The following is a 21,113-nucleotide window of genomic DNA, read 5'->3' as shown; positions in this document are numbered from 1 at the left end:
CACACACACACACACACACACACACACACACACACACACACACACAGCTTTTTAATTCTTCAGTCTGCACGCACATATGGTTTTGGTCAGGCCAAGTAACTGGTGGCAGAGAAGAAGGCATGAGATAACTTATAGATTCCAGGCAGTTGCATCATGTAATGCATTATTCAGTTTTAGAATTTTAGTAAGAGTTGCATGTACACATTGCTAGACTAGTCATCAGAGGGAGGTGGGCCCTTCTGTGGAGGGTGATTTCCTGCCTTAGAGTCCATCAGCTTCTTTGTACCAAACTCCTGTCCTTTTTGATGCCCCTTTAAGGATTGTTTCTCCTGGTTAGTTGCTTGGGAATCTTGATCCAGCACCTGACTGACTGCATTCCTACCCTCATATGAAGGAGTCAAGTCATGTGTCAGAGGAATGGGTGGCATGGATGTTGGCATTTTGTGCCATGGCTATATATAACCTATTGTGCTGGGAGCTGAGAATGGGTGAGAAATTCCTTTTAGTCTATTTCAAGCAACTGGCATAAGGATTAGTCACGGTATTACTGAATCAGTCTGTAGGTTCTTTTCTCCTACTCTATACTATTTGCAAATAACCAAGTACTCTGGGAGAGCCAGGAAACCATTCTCTAACCAATGATGAATCAAAAGGGGAGCTAGTGGTTTAAAAACTCCTTTCCCTGGAGCAGGTGTGGGGTTTGAAGTTTTCTAAATGTGAATAATGAGGTTTGATATGCATGTTGTCATCAGTGCTCTCGTGAAGGGAGAAGAGTTACGAGCTTCAAGGTGCCACCTCTTTTCTTATGTAATTTGGGCTTGGTCAAATTTCTCACAGTGTTGAGGGGTCATGTGTACATTGTATCAGACAGCCAGACTTGCTTGTGTGCTTCCATGTGTCAGAATGCACCATTCCGTTGGCTGAGATTTGCCAGGGATTCCCCGTTTTCTTTGATATCTGGCTATTGTCAAGCAAAGGTTCTTTTTATCACAGTCTTAATCATAAATACTTTTAGATCACATGTTATATATGACATAATAGTTATATCCATATGTAGTTACAACATGGCTACAAAAGGGTTAAAGAGGTTACAACAGAGTTCAAGGCCTTCAGAGGAAGGGTGCAGAGGAAGTGATTTGACAGAGATGCAAAGAGTCACTGTTCAGGCAGATGTGGGGGTGTTAGGTGGACAGCTCAGAGGCAAGCCAGGGTTGCAGAGCTAAGCCAGGCCTCAGGACTGAGTCAAGGCCCCCACCCCCTGAAGGTGAGGTATAGGACCATGGATGCCAGAGCAGCAATGTGAAACGAATGAACAGCTGGGTTGACAGTGGCAATTTGAGTTGGTCATCAGCAGTGGGGACTGAGCGGAACTGAGGCCCCAGCAGCTCAGGCGTCCTCTTCTTGTTAGTCCTCTCATGTACACAGTGAGGCGTTAGATGGCAGGTTGGCGGGGGTCAGAGCCCTTGCAGTGTTCACGGGTCCTCTTTAGGGGATCCAGGGAGGGTGTTGCACTCTTCCTTGGTCTTTTTTTCTGGTCTGATTTTAATACATCCCTGTATTCACATGGTCCCAGTATACTTTGCTAAATGTACAGCCAATGACTTCTTGATTTTAAGATTTGGTCTGTGCTTTGTGGAACATGTCGAATTGGTGGTGATGTTTTTGTGCACAAGGTACAGAATTATCCCACATTTTCACTCAAAATGAAGCCAACACTCAATTTGCAATGTTGATTGCAAATTGGAGTCACCTAGGGCAAAGCACAGTCTAAAAATAGTATTTTATATAGTTTGGAGTAACAGGGTAGGGCGCAGCCTGGTACCAAAATGATGGATGCGTTTTATATGATCATAGTGATATTTTGATGAGACCAAGGTCCTCTGGCATGTCAACATGGTGTCTGGCCTAACCTGTGCGGAGTTCCTTCCTCAGGTATAACTGGGCAGCAGGCACTGGGAAGCATGTGCTCATTAGCATCTGTAAATAAAAAAACAAACAAACAAATACATACATACATACATACATAGATATATAAGCAACAGTCCTTGAGAGGACAGTGGGCTATCTGTAATTTTGTTGTCTAGGCTTCTAACAAAGCCGTTTTGTCTTCCAGACATTTGAAGTGTTCTGTATCTATGGGCTCAAGGAGGCAGAGAGAGGTTAATAAAAATCAAGACTATAAGAAGTTGGCAGTGCTGTCAAGAGAGTGGCTGGAATGTTAGACACAGTGCTGTGCTGGGGCTGGGGGGTAGGGAGGAAAGGGCTGGGGTCTAGGAGGTGTAGAAGAGTATCTGTAGTGCAAATAAAAATGACCTGGGAAGAGGAGGCGCTGATCTGAAACCTGCTGATACTGTTACACAGTTGGAATGATGACAGGGTCCAGAAGAGAGCTGTGGCAGAGGGAGGTGGCAGTGGTCTAGGGCTGGAGGTCTAGGTGGTACAGAATAAAGGGAGTCTGAGACGCATCAGAGTGAAAATGAGTATTACTTAAGATCACGGTGTGGCTGGTATGGAGAGGGGAAAATGTAAGCCAGATGCATCTGTTAATGTAATGTAGTTTAAGTTCTTTAAAAAAAAATTTAACTGAAATGCATGTACCTGAAATCAAAAGGTTATCTTCCTGACATAGAAAGATTGTTTAGCGTACATGCTGATGGAGCTCAGAGACTTGTCTATATTCTGCAGGGCTCAGCACTCAAATGTTCCTCTGAAAAACTTGCTTTAGCTGAAATCCCCAGTTTTAAAAGTCAGTGACACAATAAAAACCAACAGATAGAACACTCGTATGCTATGCATGTGTTATTCTGATTCTTAATTGCCCCTTAAACTGACCAAGCAAGTGATCATTCATGGACTTTATCTATCCGTCTGCCCTGTGACAGCCATGGACACCAAGAACTTATGAATCAAGTGTCACGTCAGATTGGAATCTGCTTTCCTAGTAATGCGTGTGACAGTGATTGAAACTTTGAGTTAGTGATGTTCTTGTTTAAGATTTTTTGCTCTTTTTTTTTATCTGGAAACTGGGATCTTCACTGTGACTGAAGTATTAAATCATGTCAGTTTTTGGAGAGTGAGCATTGTCCCTTACAATGAAAACGTCATAAGCTTGTTTAGGAAGTCTGGGGACCCCTCGGAAACACACTGTAGCCTTCTCTGTTCCTACACACCTGACTGCTGCTTCTGTTCTCCAATGTTGTGTGCTCAGAGCAGCTGCTGAGTCCTCCTCTAGCACCAGAAGGAGTGAGAAGAGAAGAGTAGTGTTAGACTGACCTCTTAGCTGAACCTGGAATTTGAATACCTGAAGGCACAATAACATTTCTGTGTTTGAAATAGCTCAACCTTCCCGTATGTGTAGATGGGCCGGCATACAGGAATATATCTGCAACTGTGTAATAGAACAAAGGAAGCCAGATGTCTAAAACACGCCCTGGCTGCCCTTGTGTTGGATGAGTGACCTTTTATAACCCCTCCACCCCAGGGGAAGGTTAAGTCACCCTCTTTCCTTTGCTGCAGGACATTTGTGAAGATATCTCTGACCACGTTGAGCAGATCCATGCCCTCCTTGAGACGGAGTTCTCCCTAAAGCTGCTGTCCTACTCGGTCAATGTCATTGTAGACATCCACGCAGTGCAGCTGCTCTGGCACCAGCTCCGTGTTTCTGTGCTTGTTCTGCGGGAGCGCATCCTACAAGGTCTGCAGGACGCCAATGGCAACTACACCAGGCAGACTGACATTCTGCAAGCTTTCTCTGAAGAGACAAAGGAGGTGAGTGGCCCTTGACAGCAAGCAATGCTCTGTCAGGTCTTTCCCATTTAAAATATTTTCAGCTTAGAGATGTGAGAATGAGGTCTTTATGGGGAGGTGAGCAGGTCTCTAACTCGGATCTGGGTGGAGTGACTAGCAGCTGAGCGCTTGTGACTAGCAGAAGGGGCTTTGACATACAGAAGAGTTTGTACAGATGTCATCCATAGATGTTTCTAGCACTTCCTGACTTCCTGTCTGCTCTTCAATGACTTAATACACATTTTTTTTAACACTTACTATGTTCAGGTACTAGATATTAAAAACATGATCAAAACAGGATCTACTGGCTGGAAAGATGGCTTAGCAGTTAAGAGCACTGACTGCTCTTCCAGATGAAGGTTCACTTTTTAACCCTTTCATGGCAGCTCACAACTATCTGTAACTCCAGTTCCTGATGACCTGACACCCTCTTCTGGCCCTAGTGGGTACCAGGCATGCATGTAGTATATACAGATCTACCCAGGCAAAGCACACATACACATAAATGCCCAGTACCCCGCCCAAACCTGTCATTTCTGCTTGTGAGGAGCTTTGAATCTAGTCAGGGATAGAGACAAAAGAATAGATGTTAAGACCAAACTGTGATGAGTCTACAAGATGCGGTAGGATGTCAGGGAAAGAAGCATCAGATTTAAATAAGAAAGGTTTTCCAGAGTGGGGCTCCCTGTGTCCTGAAGGGAGGCGGGATTAAACAGATAAATAGACACAACATGATCAAGACAGACAGGTTGACAGGACCAAAAGTAAAAGAGATGAGAATAAGAAAAGCTGGAGACTGAAATCAGGATTTGGTAGAGACCAACCAAGAGAGCAGAGGTCAGATTGCAAAGATAAGCCTTTAAAGCCATAGCAAGAGAACTGGATCTTGTTTTGAGGTCAAAATTATTGTTTGTTAAGACAGCCTCCATGTTTAGCTTCCTGCTGTAGAAAACCAGTATGGATAGAGTGGACACTGGACCTGGGAATTAGTTGGTGATGGGTGCTTATTTAGCATGTCCAAGGTTCTAAGTTCAGTCTCACCACTGAAATGGAACAGCAGCAGCAACAAACTCCCAAACAATGGACACTGGATTTTAATCCAAATTAACTCTTATCATTCTTAAATATGCCTAACTTATTCTACTTGTGTAGCTATATGGGTGTAGATAGATGTAGAAAACATGAACACGTACATGGTGTTTGTCTCTACAGTTCTGTGCCTCTTGATACTTAGTTCAGTAATTTGTTAATATTTTTTTTGGAAAAAAAACCTTCAAGTTTATAAAGCTCCTGTATGTTTGAGATGAAGAAGCTTTTTAACAAGTGTTGCAGAATTCACTAATTTATTAATTTATTAGTGTTTCAGTGACAGTTGAACTGTCAACATCATGAAACAAATCTGTGCCTGTTTTTATAAATGATGTACTCTTACTGATTTTGTTTATTCAAAATAAAGATGCCATTGTTGAAAATCTGTGTGGGGCTTAGAGGTCTATGGGAATCCAGATGTTCTTTGTTCTCTTCTGAGCTTGCCAGTCTCCATATGCAGTTAGTGTTCCTTGCTGCTGTGGCTGGGACCATGGGTTAAATGTAGGCTGTGTTGGCTTTCAGATGTCATTGCTCCCCAAGCCCCAGAGGCTCTCAGATGTGACTCTCAGGGTTGTGAGATACCACAACTTCCAGCTGACCATCTTCCCTGTGAACTACCACCTCTTAGCATATATGCTGATGGAGGTCAGAGACTTGTCTATATTCTACAGGGGTCTTTCTTCAGATACACCTCTGTCTACTGCGGAAGAGACATGCAGACTGGTTCAAAGAGGTTCATTTGACATATTGATTTATTAAGTAGAAGATAGGGAGTCACCAGCTTCTTGTTATAGGAATTTGAAGACAGAAATATTCTAAGGCTTATTCTTATTGTTATATGAATTATATTATTTTATAGATTATGTAATTTGCATTTGAACTCATAAAATTCATTAAATGGAAACAGAAAAAAATGGGGAAAAGCCATTGACTAATTGATAATAGCTGACTTTTCTCTAACAACATCGTGAGTTTGCACTATGTAGTACCCACTGTGATTCTTGCAAAAAGAACTAGAAATGTATTTATAAATTTAAGTTGAAGCAGTTTGGTAAATTTTTATTTTGAGAGCAGTTTTAAAATTATTGCAGAGAGACAAAAAAATAGACTCCATGAGGGCAGAGGAACAGTAGCCTTGGAGCCACTGCTTTGCGGTTGTCTTCTGCCTGCCCTGACTCTTGGGGAACCCTTTCTGATTCATCTGTTTGTGACTCTAGCATGCCTCCAGGAGAGCTGACAGATGCCTAGCTTTCTTTCTTTTTTTCTTCCTTCCTGCCTTCCTTCTTTCCTTTCTTTCTTTCTTTTTCTACTTATCTATTTATTTATTTATTTTTGCCTGCATATCAGAACCGGGGAAATGGAAGGAAATTCAGAAAACATTCTCTAAGTACCTTTAGTGGTGGAAGATCTGCAGAGTGGAAATGAAATTATAAAACTAAAATACAAAATAAAATGAAACACTGATAACTAGAATAGCAGATGCCCATTCCAGTAAAAGGGGATTTGATTTCAGAATTCATTTGAATTTCAGAGCCACACAAAAGAGTGAGTTTGAAATATGAGAAAGTGGCAAGTTCTAATTGTTTTTCTCTTTGACAAATACAAAACATATGAGTTTATTTGAATATTGAGCAGACTATGTATAATAAACAAAATGGTGGGCACATACCTAAAATAAAACAAATCAAACAACCAAACAAATGCATTTAAACACTTTGAAGCAAAGTTCAAAATGTACAATGAACCACACCAAAATGTTCTATACTCTAAATACCAGGCAGACACTTCACCATTTGTTTCATTTAACAAGGAAGGTGAGGAGGAAATAGTTTTGTAGATAAGAAAATTGAACTGAAGAAAAGTTAAGAGGCTGCTTAAATACACAAACTTAGAAATAATTAAACTAAATTAAACCACACCAGTTTTCAACTGATGTCTAGCTTGGCAAGTCCTACCTTGTCCCCTTGCTTTCTCCTTTCTCTTCCATATTCTCTAAGTTTTTATTGGTTTCCTAGTATGTATAAGGCACTAAGCATAGAATGATGAGTGAACACTAGCATCACCTTTATAATTTTGTGATCATGTGATTTTAGATGGTAGCAGAGAGGGAGCTGTTATCATTATATCTGTCTTATGGACGAGAGAGCTGAAGTTGGAAGAGGAGTTTTTTATGTAGTGATTAGTAGTTCTCAACACATGTGAAGCTAACATGAAGGCAGCATAAACAATTCTTCCTTCTCCGTGGGCTTCCTGCGGCACTTTCACATCCTGGTGTTTCGTGTACTCCCACACTGGCACTTCTCTCCAGCTAGTTTCTGACAAGCCAGGACAACACTAGCTTGTGAGCTGCGTAAGAACCAGATCCACACTGTCTCTCCCACGACATGAAGCTCGGACCGGATATTTGGTATATAGGCATTACTGGATGATATCTGCAGAACAAAGTTAAATGCTTTAAAACAAAGCAGATAACCACTTCTTCAGGTATAGGACAGGGGGATATTACTTTAGGTTGGTGAACTAGGGATTAATCGTAGAGATTATCTGATTTATAATTTCAGCCTACAGAAAAATGAAAATTCTTAAGAATTATTATGTAGTCAAATGATGCTGAAAGTTTTTGTTTTTGTTTTTGCATTTTCCCATCATCCATCAGAGCGAAGTGTGCTTTCCTTTTCCTCATCATGCCCATTCTTTCCAGTGCACTGCTGCTCTCTGGAATGTGTTCAGAATCAGAGCTGCCAGTGGTAAAGATGAACAGAGTGGAGAGAGCTCATCCTCTGCTTCAGGGTGGGGCGGGGGCAGGTGGCATTTTGTTAAGAGGACCATAACTTTGTTGAGGAATCGAAACATGTGGAACACTATGGAGGGAAGAGAGGGGTGGCAACATTGAATTGGGGACCACAGTAATGGGTGCTGAGTAGCCGAGGACACGGATATACCTGTGGAGCATTTTAATAGGGGACAAGCTTCTAAGTTATGGCTGTTAACTTGGTGACAAGTGATAGCGTAGTACTGAAAAAAGGATGTAAGAAAGGATTGAGGTTTCAGTCAACTTAATTATAGATTAGGAACAAAGCATAATCTATGTTCAAATTAGAAAAGAAGCCAGGAGCTTCCTGGAAGTTGAAGACAAGTGAATAAATTGCCACCCACATACAGTGCATCCTCCATTCAAGAGCAGCCTCCAAATGTGAGGGTGTATCTGAGGAAAGACGTTGCCAGGCAGCCCTGACACAACTCTCAGCACTAACAGTCCTATGTGGTAATTCTGGTATCTAAAGGCAGGAAAACCATCTCATCCTCATCCTTCAGTTTCATAGCCTGTGTGGCCTATTTTTTATTTACATATGTCAGCAAAGTGTCTGAGAGGTGATGTGGAAGGAATCAGCAAAACTAAATGCACGATTCTTACTAAGCAGCACTTTAAGTAATGAAACTTATCAATCATCTGCTCTGAGAAACTTCAGGGAACTTTTTTGTTTTTTAATTTTATTTTTTTCTTAAAAATCCATTGGTTCAATTGCCAGCATGACGCCTCTTTGCCCACCAGAAGCCACTGCATAGTGAAAACCCATATTGCTTTTTACTGTTCTCCTGCTGTTGCCTAGCCTCCCTCAGCCCACCTCCAGTGCTAGGGATTAAGTTCAGGGCACCATTCTGGACTACACCCTACTACTGGATCCTAGTCTGCACCCCAAGACTGTACTGTATCTGCTTGATGATTGCCCTGGGGGGGGAGGGATGGACTTTCCCCCCAAATTTAAACATTCAATATTAATAACATGAATGCTTTTGTGGTATGGCTTTTTTTTTTTTAAATCAAACCAGTAGCAGGTTAGAGATCCCCAAAGTTTTAGAAAGATCAGTCATACTCTATTCTGAGATGCAATCATTTATTTATCTAACATATTTTAAACATATTCATGTCCAATGATTTATTAAATATCTACTGTTCAAGATGAACTGCTCAGTGGGTGCTCAGCCTTGTTGCTTGCCGTCTTGTTCCTTCTAGCAGTGATGGATATTGAGGAGGAAGGCACACTCAGCCTCTAACGCTCAACCGCCCTAAACAAGGGAGGATCACTAACCTCCACGCTCAGCAAAAATGGGCTAAGCAGAGTTGAGTGACTTCCAGGCTTCATTAAACAACAAAGACAGACCCCAAACCAGCCAGGAGTGAGTCAGAAAAGCAAAAATTACAGTTTGAGATTTTTAAGCGAGAAATAGTGAGAATCCCAATCTAAAAGTAGATTTCTATTTTAATTTTTTGATTAGGTCAGTCATTACTTAGGAGTTTCTTTTCTATAAGGATACTATTTACATATTCATATAAAATAGTTTATTTGGGGTTACACTACATAGGGGATAACGTTTCTCTCAGAAACTATAGGTTGCTAAATTAAAGAACCAGTGCTAGATAGGAGATACCTCTCCCCCAAGTTGTTGGTCAGAGGTGTCCTGGAGACCCCAAAACAATACAAATGGGACATCTAAATCACCCCTCTCCAAGGTTCAGGGACGGAAGAGAAGGGCAGAATGACTGCAGCAGCCAGTGGGGGAGACTGGAGGAAAATGGCATCTTACAGAGATGACAAGAGCGCTGCACCCATGGCAGCACAAACTGGACTGGATGAGGATTTTTAGAGAGAGATAGAAGTTGAAGAGGGTACGGTAGGGGTTGTAGATCTGGTGGGAATTAGGGGAGAAATGGGAGTTAAATATGACCAAAATACATTGTATGAAATTATCATCAAAGAATTAATAAAATAGTATATTAAAGTCTATTAAATGGATAATTATGTTCCTAAGCCATCGCACAAGAGCTTTCTAAAAATTATCAACTAGTACAATTTGACAATATTGCTTTCTATTTTTTATCATAGTTACTATCCTACAAAACTTCCATGAGGTTTAAAAAGAACTAAAGAAAGGTATTACTGTAATGAATAAATTTCAGAGTTCAGGAATAACACATGTTGAAAGTGTCAACCGTCTTCCTTTGCACAAACAGGGAAGGCCAGGAGTATATTCTCCTGTGATTCTCCGGTCCTCTAAAGCCCAGGAACATTAAGCCACCCCTACCCCATTCTGCCCTGCCCAGGTATAGGCCATTTAACCAGCCAATCAGGTAGGTTTACACAACAAGGATAAGTGTACCCAGAGCTTGAGGGCCAGTAACACACATCAGACCAACCTCCAACAGACTGCTTTCAGAACTGGGATTCTCCTTCTCCCAGGTGTGCTCAGGGGTTCATACTCAAGTTGTCATCTTGATGGCAAGCACACTTACACAGAGTCAGCGCACTGTCCTGTCATTTCTGCTTTATAGATGGGAAAACAAAAGTTACACAGCATCAAGCCACTGACACAGTCGCAGAGCTACTGTTAGAGCAAGAATATGACTCTGAAGCCTGCTGAGTTTAACCGGTCAAGTTAAAGCGCATAATTAGAGGAAGAGGTTACACTTAGACCTAGAGAGACTTCAAAGTGTCACCATTTTTTCACTCCCCACATGCATCTCTCTAAATGCTGCAGGGACGCTGGCCAGACCACACATTTTCCACATGGCTAATATTCTTATGACGCTTACATACAAAGGAGAACAAATTAGATGACTAATTACAGTATTAGTTACTATTCCCCATTGAGAGAAATAGTTAAAAGGGAAGTTAGCATAGACTTTAAGAGCTTTCTATGAATGGTTCTGACTGAGGTGAGAGTCTGAAGTCTAGAAGAAGTAAAAACTTTGGCTAATGTCTAAGGGATCCTTATCTCTTAGATTTCAAGATACTAAATGCAAAGTTCTGAGGCGGGGGTGGGGTACATTCTGTGTTCAGAAACTGCAAAGAAGACAGTGTGGATGGACAGCACCAGGGAGGGGAAAGTGGCATGAGATAGCCTATTCATGTGTTTCCCTCAGACAGTTTGGGTTTGGGGGAGGGGCTGGGGAGGTGTCTCATCCCTGGCCCTGATATTTTAGACTAGTTTTTAGTCTAACAGTTAAAGGAAGCTACTAAAAATTTGAAGCAGAGAAATAACAGCACACATCTGCAATTTGTAAAGGTCCCTGGCAGCATAGAGCACAAACTAGAAAATCAGGCATATTGTAGTAAATAAAAAAATGGGTGTTGGGCTATATAAGGTTTATTATTAGCCCTAAGATTATCACAGCGGCATTATTTAACCCACTATTCCAAATAACAAGACACAGAAACCTGTTAGATTTGTAACTGCCTTAGTCACCTTGGGCAGATATTTCACTTACACTATTTCAGTATCCTCACCATCCATCTCCCAGCCCCATCCAATGCCATCCACCTTAGTCCTCCTCGTCTGGTCTACCTTCCATCCATAATCCCATGGTACTTGCTTGTGTCCTTCATCTGGGCCTTTTCACGCCATAATTGTGACCCTTCCTCCCGGCCCCATGTGGTTTCTTCTCCAGGCTAACCCATTCTGGCATCCTCCTCCTTCCTTTCTTTCATCTGTTTGTTTGTCCATGATTCTCTTGATTCTTCCATCCTCAAAAGCCCAGGAACCTAGCCATGCCTACCCCATCCTTCCCTGCCAAGGTATAGGCCATTTAATGAACAATCAGGTATAACGTTTTAGGCAGGTCTACACAAACAAGGATGGGTGTGTCCAGCGGGCAGTAACAGATCTTGAGTGCCAGTAATTAGCATTAGACCAACCTCCAACAGTTCTTCTTTTCTGTGTAAATAAAAAGGACATTTTTATACAGTAAGAACAAGTATGAAACAATTATAAAAACCAGTAGCCAAGGCTTACATAGATAATGTCTAGTGTAAACGTATTTGGCAATCTTGAAGAAAATACTTATTTTGTCTATGAAGGTTTTGTACCTAAGTTATTTTATAGTTTGTATCTATCAACCTAAAAACATCTATCTAGATCTAAAACATCTTTTTAATTCCTAAGCAACTAAGCTAATTGTAATACTATGACTGTCTGGTCTTTAACCTCATCAGAGACTCCAGAAGGAATAAAATTAATTACTTGAGTAAATAGGAAGCACGTGTTAGCAACTTCGAAAAGACAGGCCATGATAGAGACAGTTGGTGGCCTGAACAGCCACCCCAAACTCTCTATAATGTTGGCACATTAAGGGCATGTTTGTTTAAAGCAATAATCAAGGTTAGCACCTGATTATTCAGGCCGATAGGCTCAGTCCAAGGCCTCAAATGGCCCTTAGTCACCAGGCTTATGAAGACAGGCCTTGTCATGTAGCTCTGTAACTGTAGCTACTCAGGAGGCAGAAGGATTGCAAGTGTAAGCCTGATAATTGCAGTGGGAGTTCAAGGCTAGCGCCAGTAATTTAGCAAGCACAGGAAAAGGAGAGCTGGGACAGAGCATGGCAGTAGACTTGTAGAACAAACACTTTGCTAGAATGCCAATTTCCTAGTGCAGTTTCCAGGGCTTCAGGCAACAAACAAACCCTGAAGTGCTTTAGAAACTATTACTGCACCATCTTAAGAAAAGATAGAATGGGACTTTGGGGCTAGGCTCCACCAACTGTAAGACTCTATGCCCACAATAAACTTTGAACACTTACTTAAAAGGCAAAGAGTGTATACAAAGCAGTGTGGTAGTTGGTTAATGTGCCTTTCTATGGGTCAGACCAGAGCAACTGAAACTGGTTGAGATTTCATGTGGAATGCAATTTAGTGTTGCACGTACTGAAACCGTTACTGTTGTGTGTTTCAGGGCCGGCTTGATTCTCTCACAGAAGTGGATGACTCAGGGCAGTTAACTATCAAATGTTCTCAGAATTACTTGTCTCTGGATTGCGGAATTACGGCGTTTGAACTGTCAGACTATAGTCCAAGCGAGGATCTGCTTGGTGGCCTGGGTGACATGACCACTAGCCAGGCCAAAACTAAACCTTTTGACTCTTGGAGCTACAGCGAGATGGAAAAGGAATTCCCCGAGCTTATCCGGAGCGTTGGGCTGCTTACAGTGGCCACCGAGCCTGCCCTTTCTGGTGACGAAGCAGCCAGTGAGGCCTCATCTCAAGTGTCTCTTTCAAAAGAGCACAAGGGTGAACCTGAGGAAGACAATGCTCCCACCGCTGGAGAGCAGCGAGGCTCAGCACCTGCGATGGCCTCCTCAGGGGACAAGCTGACAGACGCGGTTCAAAGCCCTGCAGAGACTGCCAAGCAAGACCCCAGGTCCGCTCCAACGCTTGATGAGAAAAAGCCCCAGCTTGTTCCCTGTGAAATCACGACTCCCAAGAGATCTATCCGCGATTGCTTTAATTATAACGAGGACTCGCCCACGCAGCCCACATTGCCCAAAAGAGGGCTTTTCCTAAAAGAAATTCGTAAGAATGAGTGGAAAAGCAGTGAAGGCAAGAGGCAGCTGGTTGACCTGAAGCCCGAACTGAGCAGAAGCACCCCCTCCCTGGCAGAGCCCCCTGACAGATCCAAGCTCTGCCTGATCCTGCAGTCTTCCTACCCCAGCAGCCCCTCTGCCGCCAGCCAGTCCTACGAATGTCTGCACCAGGTGGGCATTGGCAACCTGGAGAACATAGTCAAAAGCCACATTAAAGAAATGTCTTCCAGTTTGGGAAGGCTCACTGACTGCCACAGAGAGAAAGCTCGGCTGAAGAAGCCGCAGAAGACCCTGGCCGAGGAACCTCTGTGCCGAACACCTAAAAGGGGCAGCGCTTCAGGGAGGCAAGCGGAGGTCAGGAGTCCAGTGGTGCCTCCTGCAGCATCCACGGCCGCCGGGAGCCCAGAGGCAGATTCCACCAGTGCCCAATTGCCAGTGCAGCCGGAGGCCTCCACTTCACCGGCATGCGCTCACAGCGGCGACTCCTCTGTTGGCTCGGACAAGACCAATTCTCCAGTTGCTCTGCTTTCTAGAAACGAAAGCCAAGGAGACTCCTCCCCTGCTCCGAGTCACGGCACACAGAACGGCCAGGTAGTGGAGGCCTGGTACGGCTCTGAGGAATACCTAGCGCTACCCTCTCATCTGAGACAGACAGAGGTGTTAGCTATGAAACTGGAAAACCTAACCAAGCTTCTGCCCCAGAAGCCCAGAGCAGAGACCATCCAGGATATTGATGACTGGGAACTGTCTGAAATGAATTCCGATTCTGAAATCTATCCAACCTACCAGATTAAGAAAAATCACACACGGCTAGGCAGGGTGTCCCCAAGCTCATGCAGTGACATAGCCTCCTCTCTTGGTGGGAGCATTGAGTCTGGGCCCCTGAGTGACATTCTTTCTGATGAGGACTGTATGCCTCTCTCTGGCGTGAAAAAATTCACTGATGAGAAATCAGAGAGACCTTCGTCCTCTGAGAAGAATGAGAGCCATCCTGCTACAAAATCAGTTTTCATTCAGAAACTAATACAAGATATTCAGCACCAGGACAACTATGAAGCCATATGGGAAAGAATAGAGGTAATGTTAGTTTTAACCTGGTAATTTTTTTTTTTTTTGCCTGAGTTTAAAAAGTAATGCTAAAGAACATTTACCTCCTCCCTACTCTGTTATCAAATATGCTGACAAACTTGTTAGAAAAATTTTAAATTCTTCAAAGAAAGCTATGGAAAAGATCCACGAACCCCACATTTTGACATTCTATCCATCGTTCGTGCGGGCCTTACCAGTGCAGTCACTGCTTGCTGTAGAATTCTGTTGGTGGTATGAAAAGGAGGCTTTTGATGAATTGCCCACCGATGTCACTGATGAAAACAACCTATAAGGGCAGCTACACACGCAAGGGCTTCCGGAGGAAGAGTCACTGTTACCTTCAGCTCTTCCAAATCTCTTTTCGTAGCCCTCGCGTGTCCCACTTACAGTTTTCCTCTATTCTTCCCCTTGAGGACCTCTGTCTTACCGCTGAGCTGTCTCTCACGAGCATTACTACTAAGGGGATCCAGGAAAAGAGATTTAATTTTGGGTAAATCTGTACTTTTGGAAGGAATTATTGGATGTGAAAAGTCCTTTGGTCCAGAGGCATCCTTAGAACTTAGAGCTTTCCTTAGAACTCTGTTGGAAATAGATCCAGTTAGTTCTATCATTATTTTTCTTCATTGACATAAATTGCTCATACCTTGCAAGATTTGCACAGCACTTTACTATGTGTAAAAATCTTCCAGGTGCACCTTTAAGCCCAGTTCAGCCATTATGCAAAGAGGGTAGATCATGCCTGGTTATTATTTTACTAATGGAAACAGGCTAAACTAGCTGGGTTGACAGACATACCACCTAGTTGACACTTTTGCTTGGAAAACTAAAATGCAAACCTGTATCTTTTGATTCTTCCTTCATTTTTGCTGTTGCAGTGTTTAAACAGATTGGCATCTCTCCAACAGGGACATTTCAGTAGGGGACAAGTTTTAGAACCACTCAGATTTAGTAGACCATCACTGTGACCCCAGGTCCGTTCCGGACTGGCTGTATTGTCTTCCTCTGTAGCCTGGTAAGGCAGCTCCCCCCTCAGGGGGAGGTGATCAAAGAGCCAGCCACTGAGTTCATGTCAGAGACAGCGCCTGTTCCCCTTACTAGGGAATCCACTTAGAGACTGAGCTGAGCTGCCATGGGCTACATCTGAGCAGTTCTATGTTATCTCCATGCATGGTCCTTCTTTGGAGTATCAGTGTCATAAAAGGCCCCTATCCAGATTTTTTGGTTCTGTTGCTCTCCTTGTGGAGCTCCTGTCCCCTCCAGGTCCTTCCATCTCCCCCTTCTTTTATAAGATTCCCTGCACTCTGCCTAAAGGAAACAACCCTGAGATTCACTTTATACCCATCAGAATGGCTAGAATTAAAAACTTAATTGACAACATATGCTGGAGAGGATGTGGAGAAAGGGGAACCCTCCTCCATTGCTGGTGGGAATGTAAACTTGTACAACCACTTTGAAAATCAATCTGGTGCTTTCTCAGAAAATTAGGAATAGTGCTTCCTCAAGATCCAGCTATACCACTCCTAGGCATATATCCAAAATATGCTCAAGTATACAACAAGGACATTTGCTCAACTATGTTTGAGATTGTAATTTAATTACATTTCTCCCTTTCTGTTTTTGTTTTCCCTCCAAACTCTGCAATATACCCTTTCCCACTCTCCTTCAAATCCATGGGCTTTTTTCACTGATTGTTATTGCATGCATATGTGTGTGTGAGTGTACACATACATTCCTCACATAACCTGTTGAGTGTATATATTGTCACTTGTATGTATGTTTTCAGGGCTGTTTGGTACTGGGCCTCCCTTTGGAAGGCTCTCTCCTAGGGGGAGCCACCCACTCCCAGTTTTACTCAGTTGCCCTCAGTTTTTGTGTAGGGTTGAAGCTTCGTGGACTTTTCCCATTTGTTTTAGAAACTCATTTTTTAATAGATAGCATATTCACATGGTTTAAGAATACAGACATTAAAGAAATACCCATTAGCTCTCCCTCCCACACCTATACCCAGCCTTGGGTTCTAGCCTGACTGCAGGTAGTTGTTATTTACAACCTTGGGTCTTTTAAAAAATTATTTTCTTGTTCGTACATAAGCAAGAGCAGTCATATTTGTTAAGTAATATTTTAAAAGTCAAGACTCAAGTTGCAACCTATCTTTCTTCATAAATAGAGGCTCATTTCTATGTACTATTATCTCCTAATATATTCAGGGAATCTCTTCAGCTTGAGGGAGTTTTTTTCCAAGTCCTCATGACTTACCAAGAACTTAAGGGATAGATAAATTAATTGAGTTTCAATTTTGAGTACCCAGTTCTCTGTGAGATTTCAACATAAAATTAAGAGTAAAAAAAATCAAATCAAGCCACTGAAGCAGTTTTTTTCCTTATAAATGCATGAAATAGAATGAAAATAATGAGGAGAAATTAGAAAAGGGAGTGCTGAAAACAGACTTTAACATAGGTTAAAAATTAGTCTAATGTCTGGACCACTGTAATATAGCTAACATGAATACCCTAGCTCTACCCCAAAGGGCAATTCTGCCCCAAGCCTGTTTATTTCTACTCATGTTTTATTTGTTGATTTGCTTTATTTTGTTCTATTTCTTCTTTGAAGTGCTGAACATTTGAACCCAGGACCTCTTACAAGCTAGGCTAGTGCTCCAGTACCCAGCTACACACCTAGCCTGTTTGTAAAGTAATGTTTTATAGTAACACCGTCATGCCTTTTGTCTATGGATGATTTTGCTCTGCAATGGTAGACTTGAGGAGTTGAAACAGAAAATACGAAGCCTGAAAAAAATGAAAGACTTCCCTTCTGGCCCTTTGTGGAGCAAAGTTCCTGGCCTCTGGCCTTAATTGAGGAAGAAAGAAGGAAACCTCTTCCTGAGTAGCATATGTTATATGCCAGGTTCTGCTGTTGGTCCTCTCACTGGTCGGAGGGCTGCAAAAATGGCTCACTGGGCTTTCTCACCTCAGCAGAGACATCCAGATAAGCTTCCTGAAGCAAGGCCTGCTTCTCACACTGCGGTAACACTGTCCTGGGAAATGACACCATTCAGTTGGAGTCAGGGATAGCAACTTGATAGATGTATGTCATAGGTAGGCCACAAATGTCTTCAAACATCAGATTATGGTATCTTGGCTATAGTAAAATGGCTTAGCTGTTGCTGTGTTTTATTCCCAAAGACATCTATAAACCAGTTTTAAGAACTGCGCTGCCAGCTGGGGTTCTCATTGCTCATAAATTATTTTGGGTTCAGTGCAGCAAATATTTAGTTCAGAGCTCCCTCTTTGTAGCTGGGCTGCATAGAATTGTCATCATGTCTGCATAATGGCAGCTGTCATTGTGCTCAGAGATGAAGCTGGGAAGGGGTGGGTTGAGTCTGCTGTGAGAATAGGAGAGTGGATTAAAGCAACACTGGTTAAACAATGATTCTCCCACAGTAAAGTGGGTGCAGACAGGCCTCATCTTTTCAAACTCCATTTGGTTATATGCTGACACATTATGACAACACCTGATGGTGGCAATCATAACATAATCATTTTGTTTTCTTCTTCTTTTTTTTTTCCTGTTTTGTTGTTGTTGTTGTTGTGGTGGTGGTTACCAAAAGCCATATAACAAAATTTGCCATATTTTAGCCATTTTAGGTGTACCGTTCAATAATGTTGGGTATTCACATTGGTATGAAACAGCTCTTTAGAATATTTTTTTTTTGTAAGTCCCAAACTCTATTCCAGTGGTTCTCAACCTTCCTATTGCTGACACCCTTTAATACCGTTCCTCATGTTGTGGTGACACCAGGCCATAAAATTATTTTGTTGCTGTTTTATAACTGTAATTTTGTTACTGCTATGAATTGTAATGTAAATACCTAGGTTTTCCAATGGTCTTAGGCGACCCCTGTGACCATTTGACCTCCAGAGAATTCACAATCCACAGGCTGGGATCTGCTGCTCTTGCTCTTAAGTAACTCCCCTCCTTTCCAGCCCCTTATTTCTGATTTTAAGAACTCTGGCAATATCTTCTACATGGAATAATTGTCTATCTTTTTTGTGACTGACTTATTTCACTTAGCACAAGCTCTAGTTTTGTTCATATTGTCCACCCATGTAAGTCCCATAGTTTGAAATACAGTTGCATCTCTTTATTCACAGCAAGAATAATTCAGTCACTACATAATATAATATGACATGATATGATATGATATGATAAATATAATATAAATATAATAGTGACATATAATAATTCACTGGATACTACATACCTGGATTTTCCTCTACTTTGAATTAGCATCTTTTATTGTCTTTGTGACCATATACCTGACAAAGCAGCTTAAAGGAGGGGATTTGTTTTTTAATATAGTTAAAAGAGACACAGTCCATCATGGCAGGGAAGGCATGACCACAGGCACCTCCACGACAGGGGCTCATGTGGCTGGGACTCCTCACTTCTCAGCAGAACAGGAAAAGAGACATGGTCTGTGGAACCATGAAACTGCAGAGCTACCCCCAGAAACTCATTTTGTGCAGCAAGGCTCTACCTCCCCAAAGTTCCATGACCTAAGTGTCCAGCAGCCTGGGACCATATGTTCAAGTATGTGAGCCCAGGAAAGCCATTTAACATGCAGAGAGTGAAAGCAGGCCCACTGGTCCTCCTGTTGGTGAGAACCACTCTTAGATCCTGGCAGTGATCCATGGTGAGAAGGTGCTGGGACATCTTACATTGGGGTCAGCTTCTCCGCACCGCCTTTCTTTTTGGTATGTGCCGTTCTCTTATCTAGCATCTTCCTTTCACAGTTCCAGCTTTCCTCTTGTCTCTGCATTTGCTCTCTTTTACCCTTTTCCTTCATTCCTGGTTTTTAACTCTTCTGGACCCAGTCTTCACTCCAGCGCTCGGGAAAAGAGCAGTAAGAGGCAGCCATGACATGGATGTGACAGTTTCACACTTGTGTTCACATGCCACTGGTCCACATCACCAGGGAGTTCAGGAAATGAACCTGTGTTGTTACTGCAGCTATGTTTGCTGTAGCTGCTGCTTAGAACAGCTTGTTAACAGAAGGAGACTACAAAGTTAGAAGGAAAGGGGCCAGAGAGGGAATTTGAATGCCAAATGTTTGCACAGCAAAGCTGTGCAACAAAATGAACTCTTAAGGAATGTGTGAATAAGTACACGTTTTCTGAAGTTTAAGCTTCTAGACTAGGGTTGCAAACTACAGTGACTGACGAGCAGGTGGATAATGTAAATGAGTCATATAGGATGTATACATGAGGGACAGTCGACTGACTCAGCTGGAAGGTACAACACGTCTAAAGGGCAGCACCTCTCAGCCTCACATGACATTTGCATGAGAACATGGCTTTATATGGCAAGAGATTAAAAAAAATAAGTAGAAAACCTATTTTTATGTGATATCTTCCAAGTTTTAAATTTGATTCTGAGCAATTTTTTAAACAGATCCAACAAACACATTCATGGGAAAGATTTGGCTTCAAGTCACTAACCTACAATCTGAGGAGAAACTACTTAGGATGTTTTGGCACATGGGATCCCATGGTTTGTGGATGTGCTAAGCCACAATGATTTTCAGCTGTGGCTGCTAATTATGACTGCTGGAGGTCATACATCCCACTATCAGACTTTGCCCCGGAGCTGTTATAAACTCTTCAAGTAGGTCTGGCAAGATGGCTCAGTGGGGAAAGATGCTTGCCATGCAAGCCTGCAGATCTGAGCTTGATTCCTGGGACCCACTAAAGGAGGTGGAGAGAATCAACTCTGCAAAGTGTCCTCCGACCTCTCTACATATGCGGTGGCATGTGCAGTGCACGCACGCACACACACATACACTAACACTTTAAAAAATTATTAAAGTTCTTTGAGCAGCTCTAATATCCAATTAAGCTGGAAAATAATCCTTTAGGGCTAATTTTGAAGGCTTTTTCAGTAAGCTATTTATGTTACTACATAACTGCACATCTATGAAGATAATTTGTTATATTTTGTATCTGTTTTAAAATAAGTAAGTGGGGAAAGAGCTGATTGCAGATTTCACATTGAAATTTGGAAACTGGGAGATGTAAAGATTTAATGAATGGTTCATACAGACCACATGAAGTTAAATGCTATCTTAAATGCCAACACCGTGGCCATAATCCAAGCTGAGAATTCTAAATCAACACAATGGTTTTGAAGATAAGCCCACGGAATTCTCTTTAGGGATAATAACAGGTCTTCAGTGTAATGTGTTCGAAGCCGTGTTAGGAGGGAAAAGCAGCTGTGCACTGACACTGCTGATAGATTTGCTGAGCGTTCCAAGGTCATTGTTCAAGGCTGGACTGAGAAGACCCACGGATTAGAAACAAATTCCTTCTTGGTTACCCACGAAGAAAGCCTTTGTGCAGCCTTTGCTTTCTGCAGAGCTTTCTATGAGGCTTGACATAATATTAGTGATGATTTAGCACCACCATGAGTTTATATTAGGCATTGCAACTGGTTCACAAAAAAAAAAAAAAGTTCTCACAAATTTAAACATGAAAATGAAAATCTCAAAAAAAAAGTGTATGTGCATATATATACTTTTTGGTATGGAAAAGCTGTTATTAGGTAATATTCTTGGGTATTAATATGATTACAGCAGCAAATGCATTTGACATTCAGGTTTATATTTTAAAGACATTTGTAAATTTGGAGGTAGGGTATAAGGTCATATGAGGAGAGGATGAAGGGGAGGGTGAGAGAGACACACAGAAAGAGGAGAGAGAGAGAGAGAGAGAGAGAGAGAGAGAGAGAGAGAGAGAGAG

The 21,113-nt window shown here is 42.1% G+C and overlaps 1 protein-coding gene across 2 annotated transcripts in view; it reads left to right on the top strand.

Annotated features, from left to right (window-relative positions):
* Akap6 (A-kinase anchoring protein 6) overlaps positions 1-21,113 on the top strand; it is a 436,130-nt gene that overhangs the window by 172,135 nt on the left and 242,882 nt on the right. For both annotated transcript variants that reach the window (XM_055608602.1, XM_055608603.1), the window contains exons 3-4: positions 3,517-3,768; positions 12,604-14,307. In XM_055608602.1, coding sequence (XP_055464577.1) covers positions 3,517-3,768; positions 12,604-14,307 — 1,956 coding nt within the window. The remainder of the gene's footprint in view (positions 1-3,516; positions 3,769-12,603; positions 14,308-21,113) is intronic.

The sequence above is a fragment of the Psammomys obesus genome, unplaced genomic scaffold, assembly GCF_907164565.1.
Source record: "Psammomys obesus unplaced genomic scaffold, mPsaObe1.curated_primary_1811, whole genome shotgun sequence".
In the NCBI taxonomy this organism is placed as follows: domain Eukaryota; kingdom Metazoa; phylum Chordata; class Mammalia; order Rodentia; family Muridae; genus Psammomys; species Psammomys obesus.
Note: the sequence above shows the minus strand (reverse complement) of the source record. Positions and strands in the feature narration are given on the sequence as shown.